Source organism: Anoplophora glabripennis, unplaced genomic scaffold (genome assembly GCF_000390285.2).
Source record: "Anoplophora glabripennis isolate ALB-LARVAE unplaced genomic scaffold, Agla_2.0 scaffold87, whole genome shotgun sequence".
NCBI lineage: Eukaryota > Metazoa > Arthropoda > Insecta > Coleoptera > Cerambycidae > Anoplophora > Anoplophora glabripennis.
Genome location: NW_019416928.1, coordinates 1,253,817 through 1,265,125, shown reverse-complemented (window position 1 = coordinate 1,265,125; position 11,309 = coordinate 1,253,817). Strand labels below are relative to the sequence as shown.

Here is an 11,309-nt window from a genome sequence, read left to right as displayed (position 1 = left end):
TTAGTACTTTTTATACTTAATTGTTACATCTGTACTATAATGTACCAGAGTGTACATTCTGTACATATTTATTACTTAATAAAACTCACCGTTAATAAGTTTTTATTTTTATTTGGCAATTTGCATTCTTCATTTGTAGTAACCTGTTCTTAGATTTGAATTCGCGCAAATTTTAATAGCTCTTAGAAGAAGAAGAAATATCTGGTTCAAATGTTTTATGTTCTTAGGTCAGTTTCAGTAAGTCGGCAAGAATATTAGGTTAAGAAATTTGTGTTGCGAACACATACTTCTATACATACAGGGTAGGAAAGTACCGATGATCTATCTGAAGTTACGTGAGAGCGATAAAGTAAGCCATAGAAATCCATGCGATAGAGAAGGCTGGCTATAATGAGGGCGTTTCATAGTCACCGCCCGTTTCGCCCTTCCACAAATAAGATCCACTTCTTATTTGTGGAAGGGCGAAATTAGACGCATTCATTATAGCCATCCTTGTCTATCACATGGATTTCTATGGCTTTATCGCTCTCACGTAACTTCTTATTCGCGAATGCTGCTAAGAGCTCGCCCTCTGGCGGTGACAGGTGATACTAACGAAACAAGGTAAACATTTCTTCTGTGTGTGACATTTCGTTTTGTATTTTATTTAAAACTGTGTTTAGTGTTCGTTTTTTAAACGCTGTTATTTTAAAAAAATAGTGTGAGGAAAACTTCAGCAATTATGGATAGAAAGAAGAAACTGTCAAACTATTATTGTTCAGTTTAAGGCTGCTCTTCATGGTCCAAGAAAAATCCAGAATTCAGTTTTCATCAAACCATTGAAGAAATTTTCAAAATATTATTGCCGATAGATAGTACTCCCTGAATTTCATGAGGGTTGTTAGTAAGTAAGGGCACTAGTTTGCAGAAACAATATAAATTTCTAAATTTAAATTAACTTTGCCCAATTTTCCCATATAGTACCATCAGCGTTAAAAACTGCCTCTCTTTCTGATATACAACTAGAGTTTTCGTTGGCATATATGTAAATAGAAAATGTATTCCACAACGGATAAGTTCATAGTTATAACCTAATAAAATGTACATTAAATTGTTATGCTAGAGACAAATAAAGTAGACATAAATACTTGCCTTACAATTTATTTATGAAATATTTGAAACCTATAAAATAACACAAAAGTCAAATAACCGCAGTTTGATAACAAAATTAATAGTAATAATGGCAAATAAGACAAATGTTCAAATGAATGTGTAAACACAAACGGCAATGTCAAAATTACCTTGTCTCGGAGCTTACTGCTTTCGCCGCTTGGTGCGCTTGCATCTTAAAAATTATCGCCGATAGGCCATCGGTACTTTCCTGCACTGTATACAAAGCATTTTGAAAGGGAATTGAAGCCAAAAAGTGGGAGTGTTGCACTTTGTGTATTATACGCACGCGCTATGATTCATTTTCCCATTGGTCGGTTTGTTGGTTAACGTCATTGTCATTTCCGAAGATAGGTTATGATTATGAATTTGAATAGAAAGACAGCTGAAAATGATTTGGCAAACAAAAAAAAAAGGAAAGGAAACGAGGCAGACCCATAAAAAACATGGGACCAAGTAGTGGCAGAAGACTTAAAGAAAAGAGGAACAAACTGGCATGAAGCGATAAATCTAGCAAAAAATAATATGAATATATATAATGAGGATTTTTATTAATTAAGGGTAATGTATTGATGAAATTGGCTAAAGCAAATTTTTACGTGTCCAATCAGTAGCTAGAAATTCCACATTTTGCTAATGCATGAGACTTCGTATTTCATGGTGAACTCTTACTGTTTTATATTAAAAGGAGGAGAGTAGTTTCCCTTTATATATATTTTGTAAATGTCACAAGAAATTATTTTTATAACCTGTGAAGTTACAAAGCCGCTATATATGATACCACATCTTCTTCATACGGCGAAAGGTCAAACATGGTTTTTACGTAATCATGTTCAAATAGAGAAACGACACTTAATGTACTTGTGTTTGGGTCACAAACTGGATCAGTTATTTTATTTGAAAAAGAATACCTAGGGACAATTTATATCTAAAACCGGCACTGATTCAATGTGTTCTAAGATCTTGACTAGCTTTGCATTGTATATTTAATAAAATAAGACCTGATATTTAGCATATGTTAGAAAATCAAATTGAATCACGAAACACTTGGGTTAATATGATTGATATGATTTATTTTTATTATTATTTATATAGTATATTTATATTATATTAGTTATAGTATATTAGTTATTATATTATATAGTATATTTATATTATATTAGTTAAGGTCGATAACTCGTTATAATTTTTATGTATATTTGTACATAGAGTATTTTTATACGAATTTTTGTGAAGATGCATTGATTTTAAATTTCAAAAAGTGTTTCCTATTTTATATAAATAAACTACTTTTATTCTCTCTCTGGATTCAGTTTTATTGTACCCATTTTATTTTACATTCACTATATAATCTCATAAATTACAATTAACAAGTTGTATGATTAGATATAAAAAATAATAATTGATAATTTTACTCTGTTAATAGTGCATCAGTTATTAAATTTCATTTGAAATAACCCGCTAAATTTTCGAGCTTGCGCAAAATTGACAAAGTGCAACATGTACACTTTTTATCTTCCTTTTTGGGAACAAGGTAATTAATGTATAAGATATGCAGTGCTTGGTATATTAAAGAAGTATGTGACTACAACATCATACTACTTAACTCGCAAAAAAAGCCTATATTCATACATTAACGAGAATTCCAACTTGAAGTTACCTACATTCTGATATTTATACATCCTGTGTCTGTGACACAACTATTCAAATCTAAGTTGTTTTTTTGCGACCAACCGACCAACCACATTTATAGATTGTTTCAAAACGTATTCAATGGTGATGTCACTCATATATTGCATAAAAGAAGAATAGTCGAAATTCAAAACGTGCAACGGAATACACGTTTTTTGGTTATTTTCTAAACTTATTACTTTTAGAGAAAGTATAGGTATTGCGCTATATAAATTTTAAATAGCAATGCTTATATGTAGTACTAATTTTCTAGTAATCAGTAAACTGCATTTGAAAAAAAATATATATTTTTAAAGCAGAATTTGACATGATGGCCCGATCTAAGTTTTTGTGTAAGAACATTCAGTTTTTTAAAAATAGGTTTTCAAATCAACGGGTTTGTTTTGATTCCGGCAGAGCACGGTTGTAGGACGGACGGATCTCAAATTAGTTGAGCAATTTACCATTCCAAATACCAGCTAAGAACTTCAACTAGTGAAGGTTTGAATTAATCTGGGGTGAAGGCTTGAGTAGTTTTCTATTCTGGGGCTTGAGATTCTCAAGTTGAGAATATAGTTGTTTTACTGTTCTGACCAGACAATGAACTGTTTAATTAAAAACTGTCCCCTGACAGAAGACAGAATTAAAACAAAAATAAACTAACAGTAAATATAGGTCATTCTGCTTGTTTGCTTTTGATTGTGTGCTTTTTTTTAGAATGAACAGAAAGTTATTTTCATTGTGCACATTTTATAAAAATTATAGATTCGGTGCCATAACTAGAAATAATTACAAAAATGTACACAGTAGTAAGTAAATTGGTTTTTTAGTCATTGTCTCATTGTAATTATATTTATGTAACAAAATATTTTATAGATATAAACTTAAAACTTAAACCACCTATTAATTATACTCGATATTCCACTCATGAACATAACATTGCCACTTATGAAGAAATTAGAGAAATTGGCAGAGAAAAATCAAAAAAAGTTTTGTTAATAGATGTTAGAGAACCAGAAGAGCTTCTCGAGACTGGAGTGTTACCATCAAGTATTAATATACCTTGTAACTAACGAAAACTACATTTTTTATATATTTTTTCCTAAAAACCATATTTTGCAGTAGGAAATTTAGAAAGTGTATTGAGAGATATGTCAAATGAAGAGTTCTTAAAGAAGTATGGAAGAGAAAAACCCAATGAACACTTTCCCTTGATATTTTCCTGCAAATTGGGCAAAAGAAGTGCAACGGCATGTGAAATTTGTCAAAGATTAGGTTTTAAAAAGTAAATAAATGTTTCTCATATTTGGTGAATATTTATTATTTTCTTTTCTTTCTAGTATAAATATAGTATAAGTATAGTTTTTTTCTTTTTAGTATAAAAAATTATGCAGGAGGATGGACAGGTTGGAGTGAAAGGAATTATGCTGAGTAAGATCACATACTTCTGTATGTGAGTAAGTATGTGAGTAAGATATAGAAACCAAGACAAATAAATGTAATTTCATATTGCAATGTACAGTTTGTGAACAAATGACATATTTTTAATTTTATTTGTTTTGATTTATGTACACCAGTAGGTTAAATTGATCGTGTTTAATTCTACGAAATAAAAATTTACATTAATATTCCACTAACAAAAATGAACATATTAATTTTATTGTATGATTAAAAAAAAGTAGAAATTTATCAACAATACCTATACCTACCTATTAAAACTTTTGAATCAAAACTATATCGATTTAGAAAAAAATATATTTTCACTATAATAAATATAGGTAGGTACTTATAATTGTTGCTATTTATAAAAACCAAAAAAAAAGATAAAAAATATTATCTAATTTGATTAAAATTTTTAATTATTTTTCATTTAATTTTATTTAGTTACATTATTATAACAATATGTAATAATTAAAATAATGAACAATTTTAATCAAACTAAATAATTTTAGTGCCAATTTTAATATTCTAAAATTAATTTCTGAATCCTTTTTCACATTAATTTTTGATGTGCTGAAAGCTACTATTCAATCGCATTTTTAAATTTTCCCGCCAAATTATTGATTATAAAGTAAGTAATTTTTCCAAAATATGAAATTCAGTTATTATTTTCTGTAATTCCATTGCAAATGGTACATAATATACTGGGTGTAACTTAAAGGTTGGGAATAAATTAAACGGTGGATTCTTTGGTTTAAAAAATAATTTTTTGTCATATGAAGTTATGCTCTACGGGTTTTCTTTTCCAAGCTACAGGGCGCTAAAAAGTTTCTCCAATAAATTTCGAACATTATAAGATAATGGAACGAAATTTTAGCCTTAGCTTAATTTGATAATCCCCTAGTTACAGGAAAAAAATTGACTTTGTAAGTTACTCAGTGGCGCGCGTACGGATTGTACCATAAGTTTTTTCAAAGAAAATTGTGGTACGCCACTGGTAAAAACATCTTTTTAATATTTGTTTATGATCTACTTTTTATTTTAAACAAGATTACCCTCTTGCGTTTTATTTCTAGCTCTTGTAATTTTTCCGTAAATAAAACTTTTGTAAATACCATTTTATCCCACTGCTAACAGAGGAATATAAAAATAACAAAAGCATTATGAAGTACGCTTTGACTCAGCCACCGAACATGGTCAAATAGGCATTGAAAAAAGATTTTTGCATTGAAAATGATATTAAAAAATTAAATTTTTTTAATTTTTTTAACACCCTGTAGCTTGGAAAAGAAAACCCCTAGAGCATAATTTTATATGACAAATATTTATTTTTTAAAATAAAAAATCCACTGTTTAATTTATTCCCAACCTATATGTTACACCCTCTGTATATAACTCAACAAAAGAATTAAAGAACTTTATGAAACCCACCTAACATATTTTAAAAACAATAAATCTTTTGCTTTCAACATTGCTAAGATACAATTAGAAATAAATAATTTATTATTCACGATGATATTTACCGGAAGAAATAACAGTTATTTCTTCAAGTTTCTTTCTTTTGTGTGTTTGTAAGTATCACCATGATTTTATGTACTTACCCATGAATTTTAACTTAAATAATTTGAAATAACCTATAGCTTAAATATACATGTGACATGTGACTCCATAGAAGAAAATAAAGATAATGAACGCAAATCAACATTAATCTCTGATGAACGGTACAAGACAGTTTCCTTGAAGAAGTGAATAAACTGAAAGATGATCCTCATTATATTCTCATAGATGTTAGAGAACCCTCTGAATTGGCAGAACAAGGGTCCATACCAGGTTCAATTAATATACCATGTATGTTTCATATATCTAATTATTGTAAGGCGACAACTTAGAAAACCATTTTCACAAAAAAACGTATAATACTTCCTACATTTATTACCTACTTCTTCAGGCCGGAAGTGTTTCTAACAATATCGATAGCCTAACGTAGATTACTATAATGTCTCCCATCATTTTATAAAAATCATGTTTGTTATATTTCCATCATTTTTAGTGAATGATTTGGAGAACGTACTAACAAAAGTCTCAGCAAATGACTTTAAAAAAACATATGGCAGAAAAAAACCTGATAAAAACTTCAATATAATTTTCTCGTGCAAGTCTGGTAGGCGGGCTCATTTAGCCCAAGAAAAGGCAATTTCTTTAGGTTACAAAAGGTATGTACATTAAATAAATAAAATACAATAAATTATAATTTGTATTATTTTAGTGTCAGTCGTTATTTGGGGAGTTGGTTAGACTGGGAAAAACACACTAAATTATCAGCTTAGGATTACCATTTTGTATTTTGTGTGCCTTGTGTTTTTCATTTTTTGTATATATCGATGACGCTGATATTTACAAATAAAGCAAATACTTAACATATGTATTTTATTATGTTTATGAAAAAAGAGTAATGTTAAACTTTAATCATTCAGAAAGTAAAATAACTCCCGCAATAAACAATTTGAATAGTATATAGTTATAATCCACTACCGTCTACGAACAACTAGCATTTTTGCACACAGGTGAACGCATTTTTTGTGTGACGAAGGCCATAAATTGATTCATACGATTTGGGTATTTTTCCTATGTTTTTACGACAGAAAAACTTAATTTGACCTAACCTAACTTTTCACTTAATTGTAGCGACTAGCCTAAAAAAATTAACGTTTATTATTAATTTAGTACCTAATTTATATATTTTATCAAAGTTCCCTTTTATTTCAAACATTAAAACAAATCATGGTATAACTCGCGCCATTATTCCATGGCTAGAAATTGGCCTCAATGATTTGGGATCGAGGGTCGAGGGGGATTATCCCTCTTTATCCTGCCTCATCTCGTGTAGGCCTGGACAGCTTTCGTAGGTGGGCCCCATCCGTCGTCTACCCCGACCGCAAATGCGGCCGGTGTAGGCGCTTTGTGGGACCTCCTTTTGTCCTGGCTGGGCCCCGCCGGCTAGGGCCCTTTCTTCTGGCGCTCTTCTTGCTTCGCCGGCTCGTCTGTGTAAACCCCGGGGGTAGTGTCATGTTTATGTGTGGTATGGTTGGGTAGGGTAGTGCGGCTATGCAGACTGGGATGCGCTTTGCTAAGGTGGCCCTTAGCCCAGCGCGGGAGGGGAGGGGAAAGGAGGGAATGGGGGGTGTGTATGTGTGTGTGTCGTTGTCTTCGTTTCTTGATCCTGGCTGTCTCTGAAACAGAAAAGGTTAGCGGGCAGGGGGGACCAAGACCGAATGAGTATCCGAGAACAGGACTCGAGAACAGCGGCAATGCAGAATCGGTCTATGTCGGCGACACGATGTTGATTCGAATGCATCATTGGGATATTTTTATTCGTACTCGCATCGATGGTAGCTTAGCAGTTAGTAATTAAGGTAAACCTCGCAACGAACGAGAGATGTGGTTTGTTTCACGGAGCATTTTCCGTTATTAAATATTAATGTTTTTAGTTATTTTATAATTATTGAATTCTTATTTTTAAAATGATGCCTGGCTGCAAATCATTAGTTTGGGATTTTATTTTAAAAAAAGTAATAAATAAATAAGTAAAAGGTTTAAATTATTTGGCAATACAACAAATCTTAAAAAACATTCAATTTTGGCCTCTAAAGCACATTCGCCTAGTGTCTAGTCCATCTATCTGCCTGTCCTGAGGGATACTCGAAATCTCATGATGAATTCTCAAGTATTCGAATGCCGGCATAAAAGTTCTCGAGAACAGCGAGAACTTTTAAGAATCGAATGGATATCGATTCTTGCTTTCGAATTGTCCCATCACTCCCATCACTAGTGTTATGTGACTCTTTCTCTGTTGTAGTTTAATTGTAACACCACAAAAATTGATCGATTTATTATTTATATTTAAATAGATATTAAATTAGATATAACTAAACTTAGCAACAGATAATTAATTTTCTTATACATTTTATACCTCGGCAACCCCAATCTAGATTTAGTTAAAATATCAAATTCAGTTGACAAACGTAGAAAGACACCATACAGTATACCAGTATTACCAGTAATATGTAGTTTTGCACTAATTTAACATTGATGTGTATAGGCATTTTATTTCATGACCAATTGTAGAAAAAGTAAAATGGATATTTCTAGTGATTCAGAAGATACAATAATAGTAGATAATGAGCCTAGTGACTCTGAAATTGAAGATATATTAAAAAAATATACTATCCCAACTACCTCTTCCTATAGTTTGAATAACTCTAATGGTAAAGGCAAATATTTAAGTGAAGAACTTTATTCTTCACATGAACAAGCGAAAATTACATGTAAGCAATATTATGAGATCAAATTGTAACATTTTCAGCTGATTTCAATGTTTCTTTTGTTAGTTGATAATTATGCATTTAAATCATTTGACGTAGAAGATGATGTTATTGATCTTGAATTGAATAATAAATCGTGTGACGAACTGGAACCACAGGAGGCCGTAGAGATAAAAAAGCAGCAGGACATTGAGAGTAAGCGAAAGGGAAAGACATTGAAGAAATCTCAAAAACTACAAGATGCTGAAATGAGAAAAGTTGCAAAAACTATAGAAAAGGAAAGAAAAAAAGAAGCGTTGCAAAAACAGAAAATGATTAAGAATGCTCTAAAAAGTGTTGCAAAAAGTATCAAACCTGAGGAATGTATTAAAGTATGTGGAATAATTTCCCGGTTTGTTGGAAATTCAGTTTTAATTGTTTTCAGTATGTAATAGTTGAGATAGATCCAGATATGTTCGATAATGAATATGGAACTATTTTAAAAGAGGCATTTCAAAAAAGAGATATAAATTTTAGAACTAAATCCCAAGTTTTGCCAAACCTTATCTCATGGAGTAGAAAAATACAAACAATAGACGATAAGGTAGGTTTACATATAAATTACCTTTATTGTAGTTATTTATGCCTGTTGTAATATCATAGGTTTTAAGGGAATCAGAAGTGAACGAAAGCCATTTCTTGTTGATTATCCACGCAACTGAATTTATGGAACATATTAAGAAAGATACTTTAACGGTTTATATAGGGAATGTTTTTTCATTAACCGAATATAAACAATTGACCGTGGTGGTTGTCGGTTTGGAGAAACCAAAACCACCTCAAGAAATGCCCATTATAGAAGTTCAAATGTCAACCAAGGCTTATTTTCGTTTCGCAGAAAACGCTGAAAGTTTAGCAGATATACTATTGGAAGTTACTAAGGCCATATCGCAAATTCCATATAAGTAAGTTCGGTATCTCTATTTTTAATACATTTTTGCAGTTTCACTTGAGACTATAATATTGTAACTGGGAAGGTGCAAGTTGGCATTTGCCGTTTTGAATTTAGCTCGTGCTTGCATGGTGTACTTGCCACCGGCTGGTAAATATAACATACATTTTTTGAAGTGCCATGTATTTTAATGTTTTAAACATCCTTATGTAAAAGTTTTTACGGAAATATTAACGTTTTTCAAAAAAAAAAGTACGACCCTCTTGGGATTCCAACCATGGACCTTCGATTTAACAGTCGCAAGTTTATAAACTGAGCTATGGCGGCCTATGGGTGAGTGAAGCCACGGGTATTTGAAAGTTTCGGTCTATGTAGATGTAAACAGAAATTTTAAAAAGTTCAAATTAAGTTTTATCACTATAATAACATCTCTGAAAAACCAGTCGGTGCGTAAAGGCAAAACAACCACTAACCGCGGTCCGAACGTCCCAGAAAAGACACCGAAGGACGAAATTCGTTTCGACGTCTTCACTGACGGTTGTCTAAACTTCAGATGCACTTCGGGTATCTCTTTCACACCGAAATAAGTTGATTTACGGCAAAGATTCTTTTAAAAGAGGAAATTTCTCTTGGAAGACGCTAAGAAATGTTCTTCAAAATATATGACGGGATAAACAATAAAAATTTAGTTGAATTTAAAGAAGTTGGATTTTAAACAAGGTTCTGAATTCAGTGTGTCTAAACAATAACAAAACTTTGGAGAAAATCTTCAATAAACTAATTTTAAGAAAAAAAAAATAAATAAAAGGTGATTAAAGTATCATGCGGTTTTAGATTAAAAAAAGAAGAAAAATATAACCATCATAACGAGTACTTTCATGATTCTAATAAAGACACTGTCAAAATAGATAAAAATGGGAATGGATTGGGCCGTTTATGGCACCAAATGTTGACGATGTTTCCATTGGCCCGTTTGGAAACTGCCGAAGCCATCACTGCTGTGTATCCCACTCCTGCTTCTCTATTCCAAGTAAGAATTTTTTAAATGAACGGCTATTTTTTATTGAACGTTCAACTTATTTAGTTTTTGCATTTTATATTTCTAACTGAACATCAATATATTTTGGGTTATCTTTTATAAAGAGTGACAGAACACCCAAATAAAGAGTTTTATTTCAAGGTGATAGAACTAAAAGTATTGTTAATTTAAACTAATTTTTAAAATATTAAAAAAAAAATTTTTAGGCTTACGAAATTTCTGAAAAGAAGGTAGACCTTCTTCAGGATTTATCTATCCGAAGGGCTCAAGGCCCCCTTATCTCAGGTAGAAGAATTGGCCCCGAACTAAGCAGAAAGTGTTATAATTTCTTTTGTGCTACTGAAAATACATTTTTATAATTAATAAATATAAATATACTTTTGTACTTTACACGTTTATATATTTTTATTACGTTTTTATCTTGCACCATGATTTAATTTTTTAAGATTTGATAAATTATATATTTCGGATTATAATCATTTAATTTGAACGAGGGAGTGAAAGTGGATTAAACAAGTTTGTTTTTATTTATCTGTATACATTAAACATCTTCAGAGATATTTGAATAAATGTCACATACATATTTTTTTAATTTTAACACTATCGAAAACCAATAATCTAAAAAACAATCGATATTCTATACCAGAAGAAAGGGCCCTAGCCGGCGGGGCCCAGCCAGGACAAAAGGAGGTCCCACAAAGCGCCTACACCGGCCGCATTTGCGGTCGGGATAGACGACGGATGGGGCCCATCTACG

General features: G+C 31.5%; 3 protein-coding genes across 8 annotated transcripts; all 3 read left to right on the top strand.

The window, feature by feature from the left end:
• The first annotated feature begins 3,312 nt into the window (after window positions 1–3,312).
• On the top strand, window positions 3,313–6,398 carry LOC111691292 (heat shock protein 67B2-like). Of its 6 annotated transcripts, none has more exons than XM_023455702.1 (5): window positions 3,313–3,629; window positions 3,697–3,885; window positions 3,943–4,105; window positions 4,183–4,277; window positions 6,311–6,398. In XM_023455702.1, exons 1-4 carry the CDS (start codon window positions 3,539–3,541, stop codon window positions 4,253–4,255), a joined length of 516 nt encoding a protein of 171 aa, XP_023311470.1. In that variant the 5' UTR covers window positions 3,313–3,538; the 3' UTR covers window positions 4,256–4,277; window positions 6,311–6,398. The 6 variants fall into 6 exon arrangements, with proteins under 6 accessions (XP_023311470.1, XP_023311468.1, XP_023311467.1 ...); XM_023455700.1 differs by lacking the exon at window positions 6,311–6,398 and adding an exon at window positions 5,901–6,029 and having other exon boundaries at window positions 4,198–4,251; XM_023455699.1 differs by lacking the exon at window positions 6,311–6,398 and adding an exon at window positions 5,901–6,029 and having other exon boundaries at window positions 4,183–4,251.
• On the top strand, window positions 6,259–6,642 carry LOC108907180 (putative thiosulfate sulfurtransferase, mitochondrial). Its single transcript, XM_023455705.1, has 2 exons — window positions 6,259–6,473; window positions 6,527–6,642. Exons 1-2 carry the CDS (start codon window positions 6,283–6,285, stop codon window positions 6,585–6,587), a joined length of 252 nt encoding a protein of 83 aa, XP_023311473.1. The 5' UTR covers window positions 6,259–6,282; the 3' UTR covers window positions 6,588–6,642.
• A 1,413-nt stretch (window positions 6,643–8,055) lies between these two features.
• On the top strand, window positions 8,056–10,942 carry LOC108907176 (crossover junction endonuclease EME1). The gene is made up of 6 exons (XM_018710725.2): window positions 8,056–8,585; window positions 8,649–8,953; window positions 9,007–9,165; window positions 9,225–9,526; window positions 10,348–10,543; window positions 10,759–10,942. Exons 1-6 carry the CDS (start codon window positions 8,372–8,374, stop codon window positions 10,909–10,911), a joined length of 1,329 nt encoding a protein of 442 aa, XP_018566241.1. The 5' UTR covers window positions 8,056–8,371; the 3' UTR covers window positions 10,912–10,942.
• Window positions 10,943–11,309: the final 367 nt, after the last annotated feature.